At 44.0% G+C, this 27,740-nt stretch overlaps 1 protein-coding gene across 16 annotated transcripts in view; it reads right to left on the reverse strand.

The window, feature by feature from the left end:
* The window catches only part of LOC138744504 (catenin alpha-3-like), a 1,801,283-nt gene that overhangs the window by 565,478 nt on the left and 1,208,065 nt on the right, over positions 1 to 27,740 (reverse strand). For all 16 annotated transcript variants that reach the window (XM_069900796.1, XM_069900799.1, XM_069900809.1 and 13 more), the window contains one exon: positions 5,823 to 5,979. In XM_069900796.1, the coding sequence (XP_069756897.1) occupies positions 5,823 to 5,979 (157 nt within the window). The remainder of the gene's footprint in view (positions 1 to 5,822; positions 5,980 to 27,740) is intronic.

Genomic DNA, 27,740 nt, shown 5'->3' on the forward strand with positions numbered 1-27,740 from the left:
AAGTCGACATTTTTATTATTCACTAGACACAACACTGCATTCTTCAACTCCCCAAACACCACCCAGCTGAGCCCCTCTGACCTTCTCATCGGCTCACTGCCACACGGGTGATCCTGACGCTCTCACTCTTCCCCTCCTGCATCTGAGCTCCATCGCCCGCGCATGTGCACTGTTACCCTTGCGCGTCGCATCACGTACGCCATCACTGCTCCTGACGAAGTTAAGTACGGAACATTCTTCTCAGTTTCTGAGCTGTGCAAGGAGGTGACTGATTGGAACTGTCCCGTTATGGAATGGTCTGGAGGCCTGACCTCGTACGATAGCGCAAGACAGGCGAAGCATGGTGCGACTGGCAAGGGTGTGACTGGACCCCGGACTCTAACTCTAATGCAGAACATGTAAGCCAATTCATAGGCATATCTAGGGTATGGCAGCCAGGGCATGTGCTCTGAAAGTGGGGTGCACCACTCTCCTCACCCACCAATCCTCGTAAGAGTTTAAATCAAGCTTATATGTGCTATTTAGGAGCAGGAGTACTTGTTGAGTGCACTGTGGGTGTTATTGGCTTCTGCCGCTCAATGTCAGTTCCGTCTATGTTTTGGAGGCGCCAGTTCAGCATTCACTTCGCTGCCAGTGTCTGTGCTCACTCAATGAAACTCGCACACATTCTGCTCTGGGTTTCCTATTAAACTCAGCTCTGAGGATGCTCCAAGGGGCGAGGGCTCCAGCACCGATCCTCCTTTAGCGAATGTGTAAAATTACAAGTTCTACGCAGTGTGCTCGGCAAGCAAGCGGCTGAAAGTTGCCAATTTGTGGCACACACACACCAGCGGAGCCTGGAAATTATTCACCCACCAGCCCACCCCAATCTCGACCCCCCTCCACTCCCAACACTCTTTGTCTGATTTATTTCAAACAGAATACTTTTCAGACTAGTGAGAGAATAATTAGCATTTGTAGTTTTGCTATAACAGCTAAGGAGAGAGAGTTCGGAGTCAGGTGTCAGGAGCTCCGGTGTGGGATAGGCTGAGGGAGAGTTCGGAGTTGGGAGCACTGGTCACTGCAGCTCCCAACACCCGACTCCGGACCTTCCCCTCGACCTGCATTGGAACTCCCAATGCTCGACTCTGAACCCTCCCCGGCCCCTGTTGGAGCTAGCTGAGGAGCATATGCACTGAAGGATGAGTTTGAGTGTGGGCTTCGGCATCTTCCTGTACTGAGAGTCACCTTTCTACCAAAGGTAAGAGAGGGTGCCTGTGGGGTCAGTGACAGCCATTCAACACCTTTAACTTTGGCCACTATGGCCTGGAGAACTTCGCTCGTTGCTTTTATTCAGCGAATGCTGGCCTTTGAAGTAGGCAGAAGGTTTTCTTTTAATTGAAACAACTGTCGTTTTTTTTAAGGTTTAGATTATTTTCCAATCCCTCAATATATCCAACAAAACATTGGATATGACTATTTTAGGATTCTACAATGGTGAGAACAAGCAGCAATGAGGGATGGTTGTGAGGTGAAGAGTTGAAGTAAGTTTTAATGGGGGAGAAGTGCTATTTTCCCTAGATGTGCCATTGTGCCACTTTCAACCTGTCAATGGAAACCCTGTCAACTTTTCCATTCCTGTCAATCACAAAACCCTTCGGGTGGCATCGCAAGACCTGAAAAGGAGCATTGTAAATGGGCTGAAGTGGTTTGTGAACAGCATCATGTTGTAAATCATTTGGCACATATACTGCAGGTGATACCTGCCACATAGGAGTAAGTTGGAGTAATGTCATGTTTTCCCAAAGACGATCAACATAACCAGCCAAATCATGTAGTGTTGTGCTTGGGCTCAGATTCACAAACTTGCCTGGCAAGGATAATGCAGTGCCATATATTAGTTCTGCTGCTGAACATCCAAGATCTGGCTTAATAGCAATATGCACGCCATGGAGAGCCATGGGCAAATGTTCACTCCAATTAAATGCATCACTTCCTGCTGTTATTGCTGCCTTCAGATGTTGATGGAAACCTTCACCCTGTAGATGGTAATACAGGTAGTGTCCAGAAGATCAGTGAGAGCTGGAAATAATGCCAACTTGAACTGAGAAACTTGATCTGTTGTAATAGTGACCAGAACACCGAAAGTTGGAATCCAACAGTCCATGAAAGCCCTAACAACTATCTCCACAGAGAAGGTAGTGATAGAAATGGCCTCTTGCCACTTTCCAGTCTTCACATGTGAGCAGATAAGTATATCCCTGAGATGGCAGGTGGGCCTACCAAGTCGAGATGCACGTGCTGGAAGTGGGAATCCAGAACAATAAAATCCCCCAGCTTGGATTTCATGTGTCTGGAGACTTTAGAGTGTTGATAATGGCAAGCAGGTCCTCTCCCATAATCCAACATCCCATTTAACATGAGGCCATGTAAAATGTTCTGTAATTAGTTTGATTGATGCTCTTCTACCAGGATGTGATAAATTGTGAAGAGATTTAAAAATCTCCCACCTCATACCCACCAGCACAAAAGGCCTAGGTCTTCCTAGAAAATTCACAGACTAACTTTTCACCCAATTCATCCAGGCTCACATCTTGAAGATGGAGACCAGAGTTGATCCAGCAACACCGGATGAGATCGGGATCAACATGCTGTGCACGAGCCATGGCAGTGAAATTGATGTCAGTAGTTGTAATGTAAGGCATCAATGTTGTGCCAAGTTAGGGCATCAGCCACGGCATTCGCTTTTCCTTGAATGTGCCGTATGTCCGATGAAAATTGTAAGATGAAGTCCAAGTGCTAAATCTCTCTGGGCAAATAGAGATGTGTGCTGGTACTGGAGGCTGGTGATCTGGTGGTGAAAGGACAACCTTCCAATAAAAAGCAGAAGTGTTTCTCCTCAAGAGAGATGGCAGAGTTCTCCACCAAACGTACTATACTTTGCCTGAGCCGGAGACAGCTTGGGTGAAACAAACGCCAGACTTTCCCATTGCCCACAGACTCGTTGTTCTAACACTGCTCCCACAGCACTGACAGACACACCTGTGGTAAGAGAGACCAAGGTGATGGGCTTTTAATGTACAAGCATCATGGCATTGGCCAGCGCAGTCTCCACATCATTGAAAACACACACGGCATCGTCTCCCAAAGTTAACGGTCTTTTGGACACGGACTTATCGGATCCTTTTAGTTCAGTAAGAGGTTGTAGAGATGCTGCAGCATTCATCAGGAATCAGCAATAAAAATTCATCTTGCCTACAAAACGTCACAACTGGCCAAACAGGTGTAGGAAATTCTCAAATCTCTCACACTTTTGATTAATCGGGCAAAATAACATGTCGCGTAACTCCATGTCCCAAAAATATAAAATCAGTAGCACCAAAAACACATTTACTGGGATTGGTCACAAGGCCAAACTCATCTCACCTCTGAAACAATGAGATAAGGAGGTGCTTATGCTGCTCTTCATCTAGTCATGAACAGAATATCTCGATGTAAATAAATGTAAAATTGAGGCTGACGAGTATGTGATCCATAAACCACTGGAATGTCTGAGCTGCATTCCATAAACCGAAAGGCACTGGCAGAAACTCAAGCGTGCCAAGAAGGGGAATTACTGCCGTTTTGGCAAGATCCGAAGGCTCAGCTGGAATCTGATAGGAAGCATGTATAGATGTATTTTTGCAAATACATGTTTACCGTGGAGGGTCACTGAGAAATCTTGTAAATTGGGGACGTATCAGTTAGGCACGGTGGAATTGTTCAAACACGGTGAAATTGTTCAAATTGTTCATGGCATGATAATCAACACCAACCTCAGGAGATTTTTTTGAAACCATATGTAACAGTACAGCCCAGCAGCTGTCAGATCTGTAAACTATGCCCAACCCTTGCATGTGGTGGAATTCTGACTTTGTAATTTTAAGATGTTCCTCTAAACTTGTAACAGGTCCACGAGCCCGTGCCACCCAATTACACCCAATTAACCTACACGGTAGGTTTTAAACAGTCGGAGGAATCAGGAGCTTCTGGGGAAAACTCATACAGACACTGGGAGACAAACTCCTTACGGACAGCGTGGGATTCAAATCCCCATCTGGATCACTGGTGCTGTAACTGCGTTGCACTAACCTTGTTGCTTTCCTCCCTTCACCTTGTACACATGTCCTCTGGTGTTTACAACTTCCCGCCCTGGGAAAAAGAGGCTGGCTATCCACCTTATGCCTCGAATAACCTTGTAGACCTTTCATCCTTTTTGGCTCTAAAGTAAAAAGCCCCAGCACTGCTAACCTTGCCTCATAAGACATTTTATTTCCCAATCCAGGCAACATCCTGTTAAATCTCCTCTGCACTTTCTCCACAGCTTCCACATTCTTCAGAACTAAACACAATATTCTAAATGTGGTCTAATCAGTGACTTATAGAGCTGCAACATTACCTCATGACCCCTGAACTAAATCCCTGACCAATGAGGCCCAGCAAACCAGAGGCCTTCTTAACTATCCTCTCCACCTATATGGCAACCTTTAGAGATCTATGGATTTGAACCCCAAGGTCCCTCTGTTCTTCCATACTGTTAAGTATCTGATCATTAACCATTTATTCCTCCTTCAAGTTTCACTTTCAAAAATGCATCACCTCACACTTATCTGGATTTAACTGCATCTTCCAATTTTCTTGTACCTGACAAAGGGGGCCCATTACATCCCTGATGGCTAGGAGAGTAATTCTTCTTGAATAGAAGGTCCCCACTCTGCCTACGATAGTTCAAGGGTTTTCTCAAACCATGACCTGTTTGAACAAGTGCCACATTTGATCCCTCTGCCAAAGTTGAAGAAACCCGGCACCCATTCATGCAATATTTTGGTAATTTCTAACAATCTCTTTGATTTATTGTTCCTTCCTGCTACCATTTTAAGTTTCTCTTATGATGAGGACCAGGCTTCTAATGTGTGATGAACGCTGATCCAAGGCTTCCCAGTTTCTTTTTGTTTTCTCTTCTTCATCAGATTAGTACAAGGGGTTCGACTATAATGGAAATGTTTTCTTTGCCTCTTTCTCTTTGATTGAGTATGGAGAGATGAAGATACTGTCATTATATACTGATTGTTGGATATTGTTATCTTCTTAATTATGTATCCTTATTCTTTCCATCCATTGTACATTAAAATCAATAAAAAGATTTGAAAAAAAACAATGGGCCCAGGCCCAAAATGTTGGGTACCTGTGCATTGAACTGGAATTCACTGTCGGATATATTGTTCAGATGGCCAGCTTCTCCCCTGGCTCCACCCTCACCTACCCCAATATAAGCCCTGGTTTTCCTGCCTTACCTCAGATTCACCCAAGGACTATTGTGTCAGCCGGCCATTGATTGTGAGCCATTAAAAACTTGTTTGTCCTCTTCATTTGTCTCTAAGTGCAATCAGTCACGTTAAACCCTTTACATCCCATTGAGGCTGCACGACATGCTGAGCGACTCCATCTCCCAAGTGCATTGCACTTGACCCCAGCATCTGCAGCCTTTCTTCTTTAACTTCATTCCCCATTTATTTCCCTATCTCCTATTCATTCTCTTATGCATGACCATCGTATTGAGCAGCAGCACGAGAGCTCAAAACAGTTCACTCCCACTATTCCAAAGATACCAGGGGTGTAGGTTAATTGGGTGTAAATTGGGCAGCATGGACTCATGGGCCAAAATGGCCTATTACTATGCTGTATGTTTAAATTTAAATTTTTAAAAGATATATAAAACTCTTCACTCAGTTATATCACGTAACATACAAGTGACTGGGTGATTGCAATCCCAGCGCAGCGAACTGGACAGAAAGGGGTCTTACCAGAGATGGCAAGGAATTCGTCAATTCTGATAACATCATCCACGGCTTCGGTCAAGAGGTGGATGTGGGTTTCCCAGGCCTGCTTGTACATCTCCATGTTGCACCTGAGACTTTGACTGTTTGGGGAGGAAGTAAGGGCCAGTGCAGCGTTGATGACCTGTGAACAAGCAGAACAAATGAGCAGCTCGGACAAGCGAAGAGGATGTATGACCAATGGAGTTTGAAAGGTTGGCTTGCACAGATCAAACGCAAAGGCAGACCTACCCAAAATGGTGGTTAATAATGAAGATCTTCACCAAGAGTGGAGGGGGAAATGGCCTAAAGGTATCAAATTATAGATCATTGACAGGAACTTTATCTCTGTTTCTCATTCCACAGATTTGCCTTGGCTGAGTATTTTCAACATCGTCTACATACTAATTGTAAGTGTTTTTCTGCAATTAAAGTTTCACTTTTCTTTCTCTCTGAGCCAATCAACTGCTGTCTCTACATTCTGAAGTTAGCTTTCACATTGGCTTTTTTTTGGTCAGGTTCTATGCCACAAAACCTGGAGATCTTCCAGCCTTTGCTTTCCTGATGTATCAGGACCTTCCATTTCCTTTCATAGGTCTTTTAACGATAGACATGACTTGGTTATATCTGCACACTGCGGGGCTCTGAGGGAGAAAATATGCGCGAGCAAAATTAAATGTGCTGCATGTGGCACAGTAAGACACCGTTCAACTTGATTACTTTCTCAGAAGGAGTTCCACGCATTAATGACATCCCCCCCTCCCCCCCACCCCCGGCCTTCCCATCACCACCCTCTCCCAGACTGACAGAGGCTGGCTGATATGTTGGAAAGAGGAAACATTCCAGATGGAAGCAACTCATGCAAAATGCTTCCAAATCTTGCCAGTGGGATGCGAACAGAGCTGTAAAAATGTACGCAGCCTGAAGTGGAGACTGGCGTACAACCCAAAAGTAAAGAGATTAATGCTACCTCTTCATTTACCCAATCCCAGCTGTTCTCTGGCTGGCTCCAGGTATTTCACAAAGAAATAAAATCTCAAGGGAACTTCATGGATTCTGACAACATGGCAATTTATACGCCCCCACAAAAACCAAAGAAACTTTATGTGAAAGGCCTGGGTATATCTCCTGATGAGAGCTAGAGTAGCAAGATTGGGAATGGGACTAAATGACCTGCAGATTTCCTCCTCTCAGCCTGACTCCATTACAGGTACTCACCGGCTTATGACCGTAATTCGGTCTGCAGGTTCAGACGTATCTCGAAATGGATGCAAGTTGGAATTATGCCCATTTGCGTGGAGTGCCGAAATCTTAAAGCAAACTGTTTTATCAAATCTTTTTTATGTTTTTCTCCATGCTTACCTTTTTAAGTCAGCATCTTGGGATCTGTCAGCTGGGTGCAGCCATCTTGATACCTGTGCGAATGCGCGCATCTTTGATTGAGGCATGCGTGGTGGGTTCGTGTATTGGAGCTAGTTAGCACATGCATGAGAGTCAAGCACCCTGATGATGTTGAATTCGCATCTTTAACTCTCGCCGATGCGCCAACCAAAGACGCACATGCACATAGGAATCAAGATGGCTGCACCCAGGTGACGGACTGACAAGTACATTTGGTTTTTACATGCCCTGTATTGCTGTTATAGTTTGTCAAATACAAAATAAACCATGTAAATTTAATATTTTCCTTATATATTAAAAATAAATTTGGTGGTATGTGCGCATGGACACTAGCCGCATAGGTTGCAAATTAGGAAACCTGTAGTCTTGTAAGGGGCAGGACGTTATTTCATCCCTTTCAAGGAAGTCAGAAATTTATTGAAAATAATCGAGTTATGTCGTAACTGGGTCACTTCCACATTCCCTGTAATGTGCCCAAGTTCTGGAGGGACACTGATGTCAAGGAATTTCAGGGACCTTTCCACTTTCAGATGTGTTGGAGAAACTCAGCAGGTCACGCAGCATCACAGGAAGTGCAGGGTGACCAACGTTTTGGGCCTGAGCCCTTTGTCATTCCTTCCTTTCCATGCCACGTAGGTGACCTGCTGAGTTTCTCCAGCACGTTTGGGTACCGCCACGGACCCCAAGATCTCCAGATTTTCTTGTTTCATACTCCTTTCATACTCAGCATGTGTTTAGAGATGATTCTAAAGACCATGATTTGAAACGAGGTGAGAAGAGGAGGGTATTCACTATTATATTCACAAGTACCGATGCACCAAAACTCTTACTTGCTGCAGCCACACAGGAATGAAGTATGAAAGATGGGAATCCCATTCCTGATCTTAATTCTTGTCTTGTGATTTGACAGTTGCTATGGCAGAAGATTTATCCAGGTCTCACAAAGTGTAGTGAAACCGTGGAATTCTCTGCCCATGGAAGTGGTACAGGCTGCTTCAGATATTTAAAACAGATGGATAGATTTTTTTTGCCTCGAGGGTGAATTAAAGTTGATGGGGAAATGGCAGGTCAAGATGTGACCAGGTCAGCCATGATCTTATTAAATGGCACAGCAGGCTTGATGGGTCAGATGGTCGTCTCTTGCTCCTATCTCAGTATCAGAGAGTTCGACAGCACAGAGACAGGCCTTTCAGCCCATCTTGCCCATACTGATACAACTTGTCACATTTGCCTGTGGTTGCCTAATCCTGTGTCCATTTTTGGTGTTGTTCCACATAAATGTGTGTGACAGAATATAGATATGTTTTTAGGAGATAAATTGGGGCAAGGTTTGTTAGTATAAGTCACATACAAACACTTTAAAACAGATTTTATTTGAAATACTGGAGCTCTGCTCATGCTAGACATGTTGGGGCCTCAGAGTCTTTGCAAAAACTTTGGAGAGTGCCCAAAAGACTTCACTAATGGATTGTTGTTTACAAAAAGGAAACAGATGAAAGAGCTTATGGAGCCGCAGACTTGCTGTTCTAAGACGTGTAAGGTAAAACATCATGAGATGGGAATGTGTAAGGAGTTACCCTGTGCAGGGCTGTAACAAGACGTGAATGCATCCTTGTACTTACAAGATAAGAGAGACATTGATGGATTGAGAGGCAGGAAGCTAGCAGGGAAAGGATAGCAACAGTTTTAGTCATTGGACAAGTAATGATATGATGATGTTCTAAGCACGTATCCAAGGGTATAAAAAATCACCATTTTGCTGATAACGGCAGAATGCATTCTCCGACTAACATTGTTAGTCGCAAGTGTTACAATCCGGTAATAAAGAACAAAGAACCCTGATTTCGACTCAGTCTGGTGTTTGTCTCACTCATTCATGAACAAAGCAGACCTAACAGACGGTCATGTGGTTTTGCAAGGAGAGAGTAAAATAGGTTTTCTCTCAGAGTGTGAGAGAGTGAGAGAGAGAGAGAGAGAGATCACTTCTACAGTGTTACAGTCAAAAACAGCAGCTGGGACTAGAACAGGACAAGCTTGCAAGCTTGTGAAAAGCCCCATTTGGAAGACAGGTTGAGAGTTCTTAGTTCAGCCTGGTCAAAGCCCTTGTGGTTCATGCAAGAGGAGAGGACTGGCTGCCTAAGGTTTCACTTGGAATAAGGGAAACAAAAAGGAACTCTGTGGAGACCTGAAAGAAAGAGGTTATCATCTGGAGAACCCTGATGGGTCAAGTTTCGTCAGCAAGACACTGAAATGGCTGATGAAAGTCAATCAGTTGTGGATATTCTGGAACAACAAATCTCTCTCTGAAAACCGACAAGAACCTTCCTGAGCGATAACCATTTACCTTTCAAGTACCAAAGCCTGGTGAACTTTATAAATGTTTAATTCTGTGCACAGTATAAAAATTGCCTGCAACCAGAGAACTTGGAGGAATGAGAACCCAAGAACTTTTCTGAACTCACACACACACATTACATACATGTGTGCTTAGAATTAGAAGGGGGTTAAGTTAGAGTAGTTAAGTCAAAAATGATAAGTTAAAGTGTGATTCTGTTTTCATGTTTAAGATAATTAAAAGTAACTTTTGTTTAAATAAACATTTGACTTGGTGAATATCTATTGCTGCTGGGTTTTGGGGTCCTCTGGGCTCATAACACAATAACCAGCCAGTCCTCACAGGAAGTCAGCGGGCCAGAAAGCATCCCTAGGTAGAAATGGACTGTCAACATTTTGAGTATGGACCCTTTTATCAAGACAAATATTACATGTATAAAGCGAGAAAGAGTTAGGGGGTGTGGCCCCAGAGGTTACATGGTATAGGAGAGTAGCTATGAGAGGTTAAGAGGCAGGCAGAGGGAGGGACTGTTGGGTGGCTGGGAGAAAAGTTAAAGAGAAAAAAGGAGTAGGAAATGAGGAGATGGAAACAGGAGAACCAAATGAGGGGTGGGGGTTACGTAAAGTTGTAAAAATTAATGTTCATGCCATTAGGTTTATGGCTGTCCAGCAGGAGTATGATGTCTCCCCATGTCCTTGACAATAGGAAACATGGCCAAGTCCTCATCTAGGGCTCAGTAGTGGAAAGGGTCAAGAATTTCAAATTCCTGGGTACAAACATACCAGACGATCTGTCCTGGAGCCTCTATATTGATGCAATCACAAAAAAGGCCTGCCAGTAGCTATACTTTGTGAGGTGTCTGAGACGATTCAGTATGTCACTGTAGACTCTTGTAAACTTCTACAGGTGGACCATGGAGAGCATTCTGACTTGTTGCATCACTGCCTGGTATGGAAAAGCGCCAACTCTCAGGACAAGAATAAACTCCAAAGGGTTGTTAGCTCAGACTGCGACATCACAGGCACCAGACTCCACTCCATCGACGACATCTACATGAGGCATTGTCTTAAACAAGTGGGCTCTATGCTCAAAGACCCCCACCACCCAGACCATGCCCTCTTCACTTTCCTACCATCGGGGAAAAGGTATAGGAGCTCTCAGTGACACAGGGACAGCTTCTTCCCCGCTGTCATAAGATTCCTGAATAACCAATGAACCAAAGATACTGTCTTACTTTTGGTGCACTATTTTATTTATATATAGTTATGTTGTAAGCTGGTTGTAATATGTATGTTTGCACTGTGACACCGAATTTCATGACTTGTTCATGACAATAAATTTTGATTCTGGATGAGGACAGACATGTCTGTGTGAGAATGGCCAAGGCAGAGCGGGAATGGCTGGCTACTGGAAGCTCAGGTTTAGACCCACAGACAGAGCCTGGTGGTTCTGTTTAGTCCTTACAGGAAGTTTGCAGGACACCGCCTCCAGGATTGCAGTACTCTTTGGTGTGGTGAGGACCTAGGAAAGGCAGACAATGCCCCACCCTCTCTATTCCACTGGAGTAACTGACATGGGGGGCGGGGAGGGAAGTGACTGATGGGGACTGGCTACTGACGGCCAGGGTGGGGAGGTTAACTGACCATTGTGGGGGTGGGGGGGTGCATGTTTAGGAGAACCTTAAAACAGAAAGAAAACTGACCGTGTGACGCGTCACTCACCACGTCATCGGAGGGGTGGGATCCCTTTAAATTAGCAGGTTGGTGATTTATCAGGTAGGTCTGGCTGCAATTTGAAAGGTGCATCCTGCACCCATGACCCAACGATTGCACCCAGGATCTGCAATTTGAAAGCTTCTGTCGAGTCTGTGCAGGTGTGCGGAGTGCACTGTGAGTGTGTCACAAGATTATCCCGCGCTGGCTGTAAGGAGTTTGTACGTTCTCTCCGTGTCTGCGTGGGTTTTCCCGGGGGGGGGGCTCCGGATTACTCCCACTGATCAAATCATACCAGGGTGGAGTTTAATTGGGTATAAATTGGGTGGCATGGACTCATGGGCCGAAATGGCCTGTTACCATGCTGCATGTCTACATTAAATATACAATAACCTGGTTATAAATGCATGCCCTTAATTACTGATGCTGATATACCATTCAGTTTGAATCTTCACTGTGAATAAAAGTGAGTCTTTCTGTGAGTGAAAAGTGCCTGTCATTGGAAAAACTTTGCTCCAAACCTTACTGGAGACCAATTTTGAGTATCGCATTGATGCTAACAGAGAAAATCCTGCACTAAATCACCCATGTGATGTTAATCGTCTCAAAAACAGATGTAAAACTGCAGTAATGGAACGTTTAAATTCACACAAACAAAAAAAACCCTTCTGAAAGAACTTATTGGGTCAAGCAACATCTGTGGGAGAAAAAAATATCATTAACGTTTTGGTCAGAATCCTTCACCAAGATGGAGGGAGGAAGTCTTGATGAAGGGTTCCAGCATGAAACGTCAACCATTCTTCCCCCCACCCCTCCTCCCCCATTAATGTTGCTTGATCTGCTGAGCTCCCCCAGCAGGCTGTTTCTTTCCTCCAGATCCCAGCACCTGCAGCCTCCCATGTCTCCAACGTCACAATGTCCAACAGTGAATTTCGAGGCTCCAGTTTCCACAACGTTGTGTCCATGCACTGCTTTGAAAAATATCAATAAACTTCCCAAGATTCAGGATCATTATTCTGAAAGAAGATGCGTTCTACCCATTTTCTACAAAGACACATCTCTTACTCAAAGCCACAATACTTCACAAATCTCATCAGGCATTTAACTGCTTCACAATTCAGTATTGCTGTGCCCTTTTATTGGAGATCATGCTTGGTAGTTCCTTTAGTTTTCAGTATTTTTCCCTCCATTGGCGAGAGCCTTCAGGCAGATTTTAACTGCAGACAGAACTGCCAGTGTGACCCTTAATACTTACACAGCCCAATTACCAGGCAATTACCACCAAAAATAGCTTTAACAGCTGCAAATTTAACATCTATCCCAAGGCTTTCTTCCTCCGCATATAATTGAGCTACACTTTCGTACTCCACCAGAGCTCTTGTTCGCAAATATCTGCCAGCTTTTAGAGACACTTCCAAACTTGTGTGCATATGCATTTCATTTAAAATAATAAGGTTGGCTTAAAATTAATAAATTCCAATGAAAATGCACTGTGTGAGTGAACCACAGGCTCTGTTAAAAGGCTTTTTACAGGGCATCATTACGAATCGGTGCAGAAGTAATGTTATGCTGGAAAGATGCCAGCATGAACTGGAAAACATGATGTGAGGTGACTCACCAAAAATTAAAACTTTTCTCCTCTTTCTTCAGGCACTGCCCATTCTCTCAAGCTCATCTCAAATTTTTATTTTAAAGGGCATGCACCTTTAAACCTGTGAAACTTGTAGCAATGGGCAGATTTATCAACAACTGTTCAAAGTAGTGCACGTGGGAAAGTACTTGAGTAAATTTATATGCAGTGTGTGGACTCCTTCCTCAATTGTTAACACTTTTATAAAGCAATTCCTAAAATGATCTGTTTCCTTCTCGTTCAAAGCATGTAAAACCTAGCCGAACGGTTGAGAATGAGTTTGGTCTTTAAGGACGACATGCTTCCACTTTTGCATTATCTTTCTAATCCATAAGTAAGGACACATTGTGGTGATACGACCACCAGCCCTCTGCAGGGGCAATCTCAGTATCTGCAGGAAGACCATGTAAGGGGCTGACTCCGCTTGGCCAGCTGTCAATCAGCCGACCTGAATAGACCACCTAGGGGTCTGACTCCACCTGGCTGGCTCTCAATCAGCCACCCTGAATATAGACCTGAGCTGGCCCCTCCTGAGCCAGTCACATGGGGAGCCACCAAGGCATGAACTGGTGTTCAGATTTTTACTGGAATAAAACCTGCTGTACAGTCTTTCTAGTTTTGTGCTTGCTCACTGTTGCTTCAGCACACCACATACATTCCCTATCCTCCAGGAAAAGTACTGGGGCCATTATGTCAATGGCATGCCAGCGGCTATACTTCGTTAGGAGTTTGAGGAGGTTTATAACATCACCAAAGACTCCTGCAAATTTCTACAAGTGTACCGTGGAGAGCATTCTGATGGGTTGCAGCACTGTCTGGTGTGGAGGTGCCAATGCACAGGACAGGAAAAGGCCACAGAGGGTTGTGAACTCAGCCAGCGACATCATGGGCATCAGACTTCTCTCCATGAATGACCTCTTTAAGAGATGGTGCCTCAAGAAATCAGCATCTATCATCAAAGGGCATTTTTTAAATATATAATCACAGAAAGTTTGGAATTATTCCAAAGAAAATGAGCATGCTTACCTCCGGTGTGCCTCAATGTGGTCATTTACACAGGGGCACTTTTACACAGCCTTCCTGTGTTGCAGAGCTTGTCGGAGGGGATAACGCCAGATTCATTAGGTTTCTTACGGAGCGGCTATGGTCAATTTACACTGCAGCCACTCCGTAAAAATGTGTGGGGTTATGAGTGGAAAAATTATGGGGATTGAATTGGCATACCATCCCGATTTTTAAAAAAATGAACACATTACCACCGGAGCAGAAATTTACCTGAAAAGTTCTGCTGTTCAGTGGCAGTGTAAAAGACCTTCATCCACCCAGTTCATACTCCTTTCTCATTGCCACTGTCAGGAAGGAGGTACAGGAGCCATAAGACACACACCCAACATCATAGAAACAGCATTTTCCCTTCTGCCATCAGATTTCTGATTGGACCATGAACCACAGAAACTGTCTTCACTTTTTTGCGTTCTCTATGGCTTGGCTTCGCGGATGAAGATTTATGGAGGGGTAATGTCCACGTCAGCTGCAGGCTCCTTTGTGGCTGACAAATCCGATGCGGGACAGGCAGACACGGTCGCAGCGGTTGCAAGGGAAAATTGATGGGTTGGGGTTGGGTGTTGGGTTTTTCCTCCCTTGTCTTTTGTCAGTGAGGTGGGCTCTGCGGTCTTCTTCAAAGGAGGTTGCTGCCCACCGAACTGTGAGGTGCCAAGATGCACGGTTTGAGGCGATATCAGCCCACTGGCGGTGGTCAATGTGGCAGGCACCAAGAGATTTCTTTAGGAGTCCTTGTACTTTTTCTTTGGTGCACCTCTGTCTCGGTGGCCAATGGAGAGCTCGCCATAGAACACGATCTTGGGAAGGCGATCGTCCTCCATTCTGGAGACGTGACCTACCCAGCGCAGTTTTGCACTACTTTTCTTGAATTAACGTACAGTAATTGCAATTTCAGAGTAATTTGTGCACCTTGTTCTGCAGAACAACAAATTTCACTACACAGGTTCACGGAAATAAATCTGATTTTGAAGTAAAGGAACTACTGAGTACGACCCTCTCCAACATAAGGGCAGGACAATATTTATGAAGCAGCTCAGGTCCTAATGACATTTGTGAAGTATAGGATTCGTGACTTTGAGATGCATCTGAATAGAAAAATAAATGCACTCACAAGCAAATAGATAGAATATTACTGCTCCCTTTCAAAATGATGATTTTGAATTACGATTCCTGCTTCTGTTTTCCTTCTCTTTGGCTTTAATACAGTGTCAGTTTAAAAACCATCTCAATGTACACTGTTTTTATTCTGGAGGGAGCAAATTTTCCTCTCGCCGTGGTTAAAAACATGAAAAGGGACTAGGGCCCTTCCTGTGAAGAATTCACCGAACCAGGTGACCACTTCATTGAACACCCATGTCTAAGCTGAAGGTTCCACTACCCCAACTATTCCTGCAGAGGCCGTGTTTGTCCTCAGTGCCATCCATCGTCAAGGTGAGGCCATATGACAACTTGAGGAACAACACATTACATTCCTCCTGGACAAACTCAAACCTAACGGCATGAATATTGATTTCTTCCAACTTTAGATAACCCCCATCCATTTTCACTGTTTTCATCTCTTCTTTACCTACTTCTGCATTGAATGTTTTCACTCTAAATTTCATACCCGTGGACTGAACTTGGGAGTGAGAATGAACTCATAGGCCAAAGAGTCTGTTCCTGTGCTGCTTTAATGTTCAATCACCAGCCATGCTCCCCGTGCACGATGCCCGAAAGATGGGCATTCACAACGACATTTGTGAAAATCCTTCCGAAGGTTTGAGTCTTTGCTGTGTTTCTTATTCTAATATTTAAAAAAAAGAAAGTGTAGAACAAGGCCATTTGCTCCATCATGCCTGTGACGACTTTGTAAGCATGCCAGCCATTCAATCCCCAGTCTTGGGAATTTTCTCCATAGCTTTGCATTCTCCGTCCTGTTTGCTTGAATGTGGCTGACTGGAATGCTTTGGGCAGCGGGTTCAAAACTGCACAGGCAGAGCTGTGGACATGTCACTTCCAGGGGATGCACTGGCCTGGACATTGGGAAACATCATGAGATATTTTGCACCCATCTGAAGCAGACAGGCTGGGCTTTGATTCATCCTCCTGCTGCCACACGTAACGTCCCTTATTGCTACGTTGCACTTGTGTAAATAAGTCACGTAGTTTGGAAATCTGGGTGAGAATCGTTGTTGGAGGTGTACCGGCAAACATTCCTCCTGAATGAGTACTTTTAAAGAGTTAAATGGCTATTCACATGGGAAGAAAGTTCATGTTCCAGAAGTGATAAAAATAAAACACAAGGCAAAAAGGAGTCCCAAATGCAACACAGAGAAAATAAGTTATGCATCAGTCACAAAAAGATAATCAACACAGTCTCCCAGCCACAACAAAACGTCATAGAATTCACTCTGTTTGAGATCGAAGCTACCATCAACTAGATTGTGAGGAAACAGGAGTTTCACATCACATTCCTGATTGACAAGAAGGTATTAGAGATGCAAACTTGACACAGCTGCAGTTTGTTCTATTATTGGGAAAGGCAATTTGACAAGCAGTTTTATCAGTGACCCTTAGGAAGGAATGTTGTCAATCTCAGGACATTCATGTAAAAACACTAGAGGCTGGAGAAGATCAGAAGGTCAAACAGCTTCCTTTACGTAGTGAAGACACGTCACCGACGTTTCGGGTGTGAGAGAATGTCAGCAAGTGATTGAACATAAGAGTGGGGAGGGAGGCCAAGGCCAGGAGATGGAGGGAGGAGGGGGGATGGTCAGGCTGTGTGGGTGAAAGAACTGGAAGGACAGGAAAGGGGGAGAGGAAAGAAAAGGCTGCCTTGCCCCGCCCTCCCCTTTTGTTCAGACACTTGCCAGTATTTTCTCACATCTTGATGAAGGGCTCAAGCCTGAAACGTCAGTTATGTATCTTCGCTATACAGGTACATGATCCTTTATCCGGACATCTAAAATCCGGAAAGCTCCAAAATCCGGCAAGTGGGGACCAGCGGTTGGGGGAAGGGGGAGACTGCCGGGTGGCTGAGGGACCGCGGTCGGGGGAGACGGCTGAGGGACTGGTGGTCGGGGGAAACATCGGGGCGGCCGAGGGACCGGCGCTTGGAGGAGGCGGCCGAGGGACCAGCGTTTGGGGGAGGTGGCCAAGGGACTGCGGTTGGAGGAGGCGGCTGAGGGACCGCGGTTGAGGGAGGCGGGCCGGGGGACTGGAAGGGTGGATACTATAGCACAATTTGGATCTGCTTTCCAAAATCTGGAAAAATCCGAAATTCGGAACTCACTGTCCCCCAAGGGTTCCGGATAAAGGATCGTGCACCGGTATAAAGGGCATTGTTTGACCTGCTGAGCGTCTCCAGCATCTTGTGCTTTACTTCTACAGAATTTTGTGACATTCATGACATGGTTAAGGCTTTGGTGCAGGAACAATGTACAGGACATTGATTTGTTTGGATCTGATTATCTTCAATTGCTATACACATTCTAAATGGCCAACTAAGAAAATGTTTGAGTTCTGTTGACAGAGAAGTAAGTACCTTGGCTCCAAAGTACAATCTAACTGCAAAGACAAATGAAACCTCTGAATTAGTCTCATTCAAAAGTGATCGCTTCTGCTAGAACAGGTCTCCCATAGACATACACGGTTGTCACCCCTGGGTTAAGAATTCAAAACTGGAGTCCAGCTATTTCATTCAAAAGAAACACAATAGTTTACACTGCAGAATGAATATTTAATATGAAATTTTTAGAATAAAGCTTCACTGCATTATTGCACGCCTACAACATTACTACAGTTTACCAAAACAATCAAATAAATAATGGTGAGACAGAAAGAAAGTCAGAGGAATTAAATAAAAAGGGATTACCTTATGTGCAAAGCAGAATTGTTTCAATTCAATTTATTCTCCTTCCCATACACTGACCAGGGTGCATTATTCATGAGGAATGATTGGTAATCCAGATCAAGTATTTTACAATAAAATATCCTGCATATGTGGGAAGAGAATCAGAGTGGAGATCTATATCTCTTCCCACAAATGAAGTCTGAACTGCTAAGTGTTTTATTTTTCTCCCCAATGTAGCGATGCAGCACATTAACTGGCCATTCTGACCCACGAGCCAGTGCCAACATTCAATCTGCTAACCTTGTACGCCTTTGGAATGTGGAATAAAACCACAGTAGTGGGAATAAGCCCATGCAATTCATGAGGAGAAGGTTAAAAAAAACTCCTCACAGATGCCGCCTGGAATTTGAAAGGGGGTCGCTGGTGTTGTAATACCATTGCGCGAACCACCACACTAACCAGGTATTTCCAGGATTTTCTAGTTTTGATTTCCAGCATCTGTAGTTTTATTTTGATTGTCAAATATTATAACATTGATGTCACGGAGACAACAAGCTACTGGCCTGTTCAATGTATCCACAGGAATTCTGCTTTAACAAATTGGCGAATCATCAAGCAAACTGATGCACCATCAGTCAATTACTCAAATGACTTGTTGAGAAACCAATAGGCTTTTATTCACTTAAGAACAACAACACATCCATACTGTTTGACTGTCCCGCACTGAAGAGGGGGCTGTGGAACAGCCTCCTTTATACAGGAGCCTGTGGGGAGGGGCCACGGATAGAATTAGCCAATAGGTGCCCCTGACCAGACAATTATACATAACAGTGGTTTACCACACAAGTTAATTTTTTAAAAAATTCTGGCTATTGAATTGAAATTGGCGCCTTCTTCAAACAGTAATAATCTGAATGTGTAGACTGATTATTATAAATGAGCACATGAATTGGAAGAGAAAACAAGGCTTATGAACAGTGACAGCCACACTTTTAAAACTGCCTCAATTACCACAGCTCATTAGTTGCATTACAATTTAATCTTACCTATTTACTAATCAGCATAATGGATATTATCCTTGTTTTCTGTGTTGAGACTGGAGACCAACAACTAATTACAGCAATTGGATCATCCTTTGTTGGTGCTCAACATTGAACTTCAATGCAAGGACTGTATGATTTTTCTGAACAAATTATCCTCAACAAAGAGCAACCTTTCCAAACAGTGCCAAAAGTGCTGTCAAAACTCAGTAGCTCCTGCAGGAACTTCAATGAAGGGCTCAAGAATGAAATGTTGGTTGGTAGCGGCCAGCGGCTGTCACAGCCGGCCACCACAGAAGACACCGTTCGAACATGGAGATTGGGCGGGATGCACAAGGCCGCTGCAAAATGGGCTCTGCTAGCCAATCACGAGGGGGCCAATGGGCACTCAGGGTAGCAGAAACCACATCCATCGATGACGCTGCAGCAAAACAGGCCGAACCAACCAATCGCCGATGGTGGGTCATGAGGACACTAATCGGCGCCTGAAGGGACATGGGTCATGCCCATCGGTCACATGGCAGCCAGGACTATATAAAAGAGAGAAGCCAGTTCATTAAATCAGTGTCAACTGCTCTCTGTCTTATTTCTGAGCTTGAACCACGAGACATGCCACAGGTTCCCTCCTCTGGAGGCTGTGGGACCTTCAGAATTTCTCCATCTCTTTTGTGCATTAATTAGAAATCACAGGATCTGCAGTCTTTCTTGTTTCACAATACATTAGCCAAGTTGTTTCTTTGGCCATGTCGATACATCAACACTTTGCACTTAATTTTCTCAAACTTTTACACTTCTGGTTTTTAATCTTTCTGCTTCAATGCATTCCATAGGTGCTGCCTGACCTCTAGCATCTTGTGTGATGCTCCAGTTCTCCACCCTCTGAAGTCTCTCTTGTTTACCTCTGCTTCAAATCCTTCCATTGCCTTGGCCTTCCTTAATGTTCTAATTCTCCAGCAATAAACCCCCATATCTTCGAAAACTTAAGTATCCTTGAACATTTTGTTTCAAACCTTGGTCACTGTGCAACCATATCTCTGCAAAGATGATCAGGACATTCCCATTTCGGAATCAGAATTTATTTTCATGGACAAGCCGCTGTTGTGCAGCGCCATCATAGGGGAAACTTTCATATAAACCATCTTACAACAATCAATATTTTTTTTTAATGCAGGAAAAGTAAGGCAGCGTCTTTGGTTCCTTGATTATTCAGGAATCTGATGGCTGTGGGGAAGAAGCTGTCCTTGTGCCGTTGAGTGCTCGTCTCTAGGCTCCTGTACCTTTTTCCCCCCAATGGTAGCAGAGTTTGAGTATAGAAACTACCGTTTTAAGACACTACCTCATGTAGATGTCCTCAATGGAGTGAAGTCTGGTGCCTGTAATGATGCAGGCCGAGTTAACCACCTTCTGGAGTTTTTCCTTGTCCCGAGAGTTGGCGCCTCCCTACCAGACAGTGGTGCAACCAGCCAGCATTCTCTCCACAGTACATCTGTATAAGTTTACGAGTGTCTTTGGTGAATCTTTCTCAAACACCCCACAAAGTATAGCCAAAGTATTTGTGATTGCATCAATGTGGAGGGTCCAGGACAGATCCTCGGGGATGTTGAAATCCAGGAATTTGAAGGTTCTCTCCATTTCTGAGTCCTCAATGAGGGACTTGGTCACGTTCCCCTGACTTTCTCCTGAAGTCCACAATCATCTCCTTGGTGTTGCTGACGATGAGTGCAAGGCTGTTGTTGTGACACCGCTCAATGAGCTGATCGATCTCCCTCCTGTTCGCTTCCTCATTGCTGTTTGTGATTCTGCTGTTGACTGTGCCATCATCTGCAAATTTGTAGATTACAGGGGAATTGTGCCTGGCCACGTGGTCATGGGTGTATAACGAGTAGAGCAGTGGGCTAACCACACATCCTTGGAGTGCGCCTGTGTTAACAGTCAGTGAGGAGAACACGTTATTTCCAATTCATACTCACTATGGTCTTCCGATGAGAAAGTCAAGGATCCAGTTGCAGAGGGAGGTACAGAGGCCTAGTGTTTGTAGCTTCTTGACCAGCACTGAGGGAATAATGGTGTTGAAGGCCAAGGTGAAGTCGGCGAAGAGCATCCATATGTATGAGTCGCTGTTTTCGAGGTGATCCAGAGCTGAGTGGAGAGCCACCAATATTGCATCTGCTCTGAGCGATTATGATAGGCTAATAGCAGGGAGTCCAGATCTTTGCTTACGTACATTTAATTCTGGCCACGACCAGCCTCTCAAAGCATTTCATCACAGTAGAAGTTAGTGCTACTGGATGATAGTCGTTGAGGTAGCTCACGCTACCCTTCTTGGGCTGCAGCAATGAGAGGTTGAAAATGAAAATTTATTTCTATTTGTAATATTAATGCATCAATCTTGTTAAGAATGCTGCATGTACTTGGATAAAATACTTTTAATTTTCTCTTTACTATTTTTCTCTTCTTTGACTCTAATTGGAATCAATCTCACAGCAATCCATGCAGAAATGTCAAGTCATAGACTTCTCTCATCAATCACCTCGGTAATATTGCATCTTGGCCTCACTCAATCCATCACTTTGATGATGTAACATTACAAGCCTAATTTAAGACATGCAGACTTCTACTTGCTGTGAGCCATAAATGAACAGGTGTGATTTCAAGCCTGGCACATCATAACTTGAGTTAAGACAATATGATCGAGGGAAACTGGTGTTAGAAATATCCACATCCCCTCCAACCCAACACTCACTGTCAGAATTTAACCAGCATAATAAATGGGAAAGAAATTTCTCCAGATAGATCCTTGCGCATGAAATATTCAAGACTGCAGAATAAAATTTAATGTGAAGTAGAAATGGGAATTCACTGCAAATGTACAAAGTCCATCAATGGGTCCTCATTGTGCCTGATGCACCAATATAGGGCAAAATCTAGATTGGCAGAAGCCTGGATGTTACTTCAGCACTTTCCTTCACACGTGCATGTCCCAGAGATGTGCAAGCGTGCACTTTTCCACTTCTAGTTTGGCCCACAGAGCATTTTTAAAATATTTTATTTATAAATTTTAAATCATATAACATTAATTATAACATATTCATACAGATATTATATAATTAAGTAAACCCCCTCCCCCAACCTCCCATTTCCACTCCACTAACACCCTCCCTCCTCCCCCTTCCACCTACAAAGAAAGGAGATTAACACTTAAAAGCAACAATGACCAGCTTTTTAGCTGCGGAGACAGAGATGCCCACCAGAGTGGGTTGAGAGATTAAATCTTCACACCAAGAGTTTTTAAATATGGCCTCCATACTTTTACAAAAGAATGATATTTATCCCTCAAATTCCTTTTCTAAAGGAATACAGGATTTCATTTCACTATGCCATCTTTGCATTTCTAAAACTAAATCAGATTTCCAAGTAATAGCCAAACATTTTTTTTGAAACGGCCAAAGGCAAACATAAAAATTGAATTTGATACATAGTCAGTCTTAGTACTAAAGCAAATGACTTAATGTCCCCTAATAAAACCAACATTGGATCAAATGGTAGACTCATTTTTAATACTTGCTCCAAAAACAATTCAACTTTTGTCCAAAAATTCTTAACTTTAGGACAAGTCCAAGTTGAATGAAAGAAAGTACCTATAGGAATATAGGAGTTGGGAGGTGATGTTGAGATTGTATAAGACGTTGGTGCGGCCTAATTTGGAGTTCTGTGTGCAGTTCTTGTCGCCTAATTATAGGAAGGATATAAACAGAGTGGAGAGAGTGCAGAGAAGGTTTACCAGAATGTTACCTGGGTTTAAGCATCTAGAGTATAGGGAGAGATTGGACAGATTAGGTCTTTATTCTCTGGAGCGTAGAAGGTTGAGAGGGGATTTGATAGAAATATTTAAGATTATGAAAGGGATAGACAGAGGTGATGTGGATAGACTATTTCCGTTAAGAGGAGGAAAGATTAAAACAAGAGGACATGAGTTAAGAATTAAGGGGCAGAGGTTTAGAGGTAACATGAGGTGGAACTTCTTTACTCAGAGAGTGGTAGCCGTGTGGAATGAGCTTCCGGGAGAAATAGTGGCGGCGGAGTCAATTGTATTATTTAAGAAAAGGTTGGACAGGTATATGGATGAGAAGAAGATGGAGTGTTATGGGCATTGTGCAGGGAGGTGGGACTAGAGAGGAGTGTTTGGTTCGGTGCGGACTAGAAGGGCCTAATGGCCTGTTTCCGTGCTGTAATTGTTATGTTATGTTATCTCTTGTCCTAGAACGCTTCCACCAGCGTTATCTCCGTTCCATCCTCAACATCCATTGGAGTGCTTTCATCCCTAACGTCGAAGTACTCGAGATGGCAGAGGTCGACAGCATCGAGTCCACGCTGCTGAAGATCCAGCTGCGCTGGTTGGGTCATGTCTCCAGAATGGAGGACCATCGCGTTCCCAAGATCGTGTTATATGGCGAGCTCTCCACTGGCCACCGTGACAGAGGTGCACCAAAGAAAAGGTACAAGGACTGCCTAAAGAAATCTCTTGGTGCCTGCCACATTGACCACCGCCAGTGGGCTGATATCGCCTCAAACCGTGCATCTTGGCGCCTCACAGTTTGGCGGGCAGCAACCTCCTTTGAAGAAGACCACAGAGCCCACCTCACTGACAAAAGGCAAAGGAGGAAAAACCCAACACCCAACCCCAACCAACCAATTTTCCCCTGCAGCCACTGCAACCGTGTCTGCCTGTCCTGCATCGGACTTGTCAGCCACAAACGAGCCTGCAGCTGACGTGGACTTTTACCCCCTCCTTAAATCTTCATCCGCGAAGCCAAGCCAAAGAAGAAGACATCCAAAACACAAATCTGAGGAAATTTAATCAAATTTATTTAATTTTTATAGGGTTAAATATAATTGATGTAAAAAGTTAAATTGTACCAATCTATATCTTAACGTTTATAACCTTTAGTCATACTATCCCTTAAACAAATTTCTCCAAACATTTTCATCTATCTTCCTGTCTAGATCAAGTTCCCATTTCATTCTTGATCTATGAACATTGGCATTTTATTTTGTAATAACTTAGACATCCCAGAAATAAACTTATTTGTTTCTTCTTTAGTAAGCAATGATTCCAAAGCTGATTGTCCAGGTAATTTTAAACTATGACCTAATTTTCCCAATAAAAAAGTTTTAACCTGATAGTAACAAAAAAAAAGTATTATTAGGAACTTGAAATTTCTCCTTCATTCGATTAAAAGATACAAACTTTCCTGCTTCAAAACAATTTTTAACTTTTTAAATCCACAATTGATTCCACATTTTAAAAAACTGATTATTTAGAGTAAAATGAAGAAAAGTTTATTTTGATATAGGGGCATTTTTGCTGAAATCTTTCCTTTTCCATTATTCTCATAATTAATTTAATTCCATATTTCAATTAAATGTTTCAAAATTGGTGGATCCAATTAACAATTTTGAATTCCATTTAGAAACAAATTCTGACATAAGACTTCTCATCAATTTTATCTAACTCTATATTCACCCAAATACAAGGTTTATTTAGATCAAACATTGCATTAATAAATTTTAATTGTGCAGCTTTATAGTAATTCTGAAAACGTGGAAGTTGTAAACCTCCTAATTCAAATTTCCAAAGATACCCTATTCAATTTCCCTTTCCATAAAAAATTCCTTACAATTGAATTAAGATCTATGCTAACTGTGCCCCGACACTAACCGAGCTGTACCCCCTACACTAACCATGCCCCCCACACTAACTGAGCTGTACCCCCCACACTGACCATGCCCCCCACACTAACCGAGCTGTACCCGCTACACTAACCATGCCCCCCACACTAACCGAGCTGTACCCCCTACACTAACCATGCCCCCCACACTAACCATGCCCCCTACACTAACTGAGCTGTACCCCTAGACTAACCATGCCCCCCCACACTAACTGAGCTGTACCCCCTACACTAACCATGCCCCCACACTAACTGAGCTGTACCCCTACACTAACCATGCCCCCCACACTAACCATGCCCCCCACACTAACCGAGCTATACCCCCTACACTAACCATGCCCCCCACACTAACTAAGCTGTACCCCCTACAGTAACCGTGCCCACCACACTAACTGAGCTGTACCCCCTACAGTAACCATGCCCCCATGCTAACAATGCTCCCCCCCGCTAACATGCCAAACTGCTATGCTAACCATGCTGCCCTCTCCCTTACACTAACCATGCCTCCCACTGCTCCAAAATATGCTCAGCCTTTTTGAAATTGCATAAGTCCTGGTTGTCTCTAAGCTGAGCACTTGGCACATCTTTATACTCTCTTTATTAGACATGAGACCAAAAACTCTCCATATCATTTGTTACACTTAATCCCAGACCCTTACTCCATCAAACCAAGTTTAATATTCAACTCCAAAAATCGTTTATTTTGTTATTGGTTTTGTTTCTCTCATTTTGATTTATTATTTTTGTTTAATATGTTTTCAAAGTTACTTTCACTCCCACCTCTTGAAACTTTTATGTGGTAAAAATTGAAAATGACAATTTAAACCAACAATTGCTTATAATATGGAAGATATTGATTTTCTGAGAGAATCAAAGACAATGGGGTAATTCAGGGACAAAATTAGAAAACAAAAGGTAGTAGAAATCTTGAATTCACTTTCTATGCAAGAGAATATATCTTTTTAGGGCAGAGATTGAAATTATTCTTTGTTTGATAATTGTATCAACAAAAATGGAGCTGAGCAAATCAATAGAGGAAAATTAACAATGACTTTAATTTTTTTTAAACATTTAGACATTCTTCTTCTTTCTTCTTTGGCTTGGCTTCGCGGACAAAGATTTATGGAGGGGTAATGTCCACGTCTGCTGCAGGCTCGTTGGTGACTGACAAGTCCGATGCGGGACAGGCAGGCACGGTTGCAGCGGTTGCAAGGGAAAATTGGTGGGTTGGGGTTGGGTGTTGGGTTTTTCCTCCTTTGTCTTTTGTCAGTGAGGTGGGCTCTGCAGTCTTCTTCAAAGGAGGTTGCTGCCCGCCAAACTGTGAGGCGCCAAGATGCACGGTTTGAGGTGAGATCAGCCCACTGGCGGTGGTCAATGTGGCAGGCACCAAGAGATTTCTTTAAGCAGTCCTTGTACCTCTTCTTTGGTGCACCTCTGTCTCGGTGGCCAGTGGTGAGCTCGCCATAGAACACGATCTTGGGAAGGCGATGGTCCTCCATTCTGGAGACATGACCCACCCAGCGCAGTTGGGTCTTCAGCAGCGTGGACTCGATGCTTGCGGACTCTGCCAGCTCGAGTACTTCGATGTTGGTGATGAAGTCATTCCAATGAATGTTGAGGATGGAGCAGAGACAGCAACTGATTTAGACATTTAGACATACAGCATGGTAAAAGGCCCTTTCAGCTCACAACCCAGTGCCACCTAATTGACCTACAACCGCCAGTACGTTTTGAACAGTGGCAGAAACCAGAGCCCCCAGGGAAAACATACGCAGACACGGGAAGTACATGCAAACTCCTTAGTGACTGAATGGGATTTGAACCCCAGTCTCTGTTGCTGGTGCAGTAACAGTATTGTGCTAACTGTGCTACCCTGGCTGCATGAACAATTAGGCAGATGTATGCATGTTGATATTCTAATTATGATCCTGAGCTGATTAATGGTTCTTTACAATTACTACTTCTCACTTGCACAGACTGGTGGAACACGATGCATGTCCTCGCTGGTCTCGGCAGGCTGGCCCGGCTTCTGTACCTGCAGCCCCTCCCCATAAGATCCCCAAATAAAGGCTCCCTCATACCTGCGTTCGACGTGAAGCATGTAGAAGCATGCCTGAGTTTTCTGATCCATAAAGCCTTTGACTATTTGGTTCGTGTCTGCGAGTGGTCATTGAATGCGCCACAAGAATTTTAAAGTGCCATGGACAAGGCAATCTGACTGGAGAAGCTAAAGATCGATCCAAAGGAACCAGAAGCCTCCATAAAGTTTGATATGTAGCTACACTGTTTGAAAGTCTATCTGAGGTGCCACAAAATCACAGCCGATAGTGTATGGCCTGCTCTTCGCAGCAGTGGGCAATCGAGCGAACCAAATAATTTGCGACTACACTGGATGCAAAGAGGCAATGGCCCCACTTCAACAGCAGTATGGAGCCCCGCTTCCAACATGCTTCCAACTGGACTCCCGACACCAGGGTCCGGTTGAGTTGGTCGACGATTTCGTGAGGGCCATGTGGGAGCAGAGCCGAGCCTGCGGATACCTACCAGGAGGAGCTCACCTGCAATGGGCTAGTCGCTGGGTTCTGCTCCCATCACATAAGGGAACGACTTCTGGAGACAGGATATTGGTCCCTACAGGAAGTGAGGCAGATGGCCCGAGCGATGGAGGCTGCCCAAAATGACACAGAGGCCTACTCAGTGGGCCACGCTGCTGCCAGGTGGAAAGAACTCTGGACTCTTGGGACTCGGGGCCTATGACTGTCACTGCCACACGAGGTGCAATGAGTGCGACCAAAGCAAACACCCGCAAAAGTACCATCCAGCCCATAACGCGACCTGCTCGAACTGCATGGCACATATGCCTATGTTTATAGTGATTAAAGCTTATTAATCTCGACTTCCATTCTGTCGGGTCTAATTGATGGCACTACAAATGGTATCAATGGCTTTGCTTGTCATGTAAATGACTGCAACTTTGGATTTCACCCCCACCTCCCCCCACCCCCCCCCCCCACCCCGACCCAGGATGTTGCTTGCAGCTTTCCCCACTTAAATTATTTGAACATATCTTAACCCAATAGTTCCTGATGTTTTTTCCCCCTACTCACATTCCACCTTAAGCCATTCCTGACTAACCACAGAGCACCTATGGCATAGGATGTCATA

This window comes from Narcine bancroftii, chromosome 10, assembly GCF_036971445.1.
Source record: "Narcine bancroftii isolate sNarBan1 chromosome 10, sNarBan1.hap1, whole genome shotgun sequence".
Taxonomy (NCBI): domain Eukaryota; kingdom Metazoa; phylum Chordata; class Chondrichthyes; order Torpediniformes; family Narcinidae; genus Narcine; species Narcine bancroftii.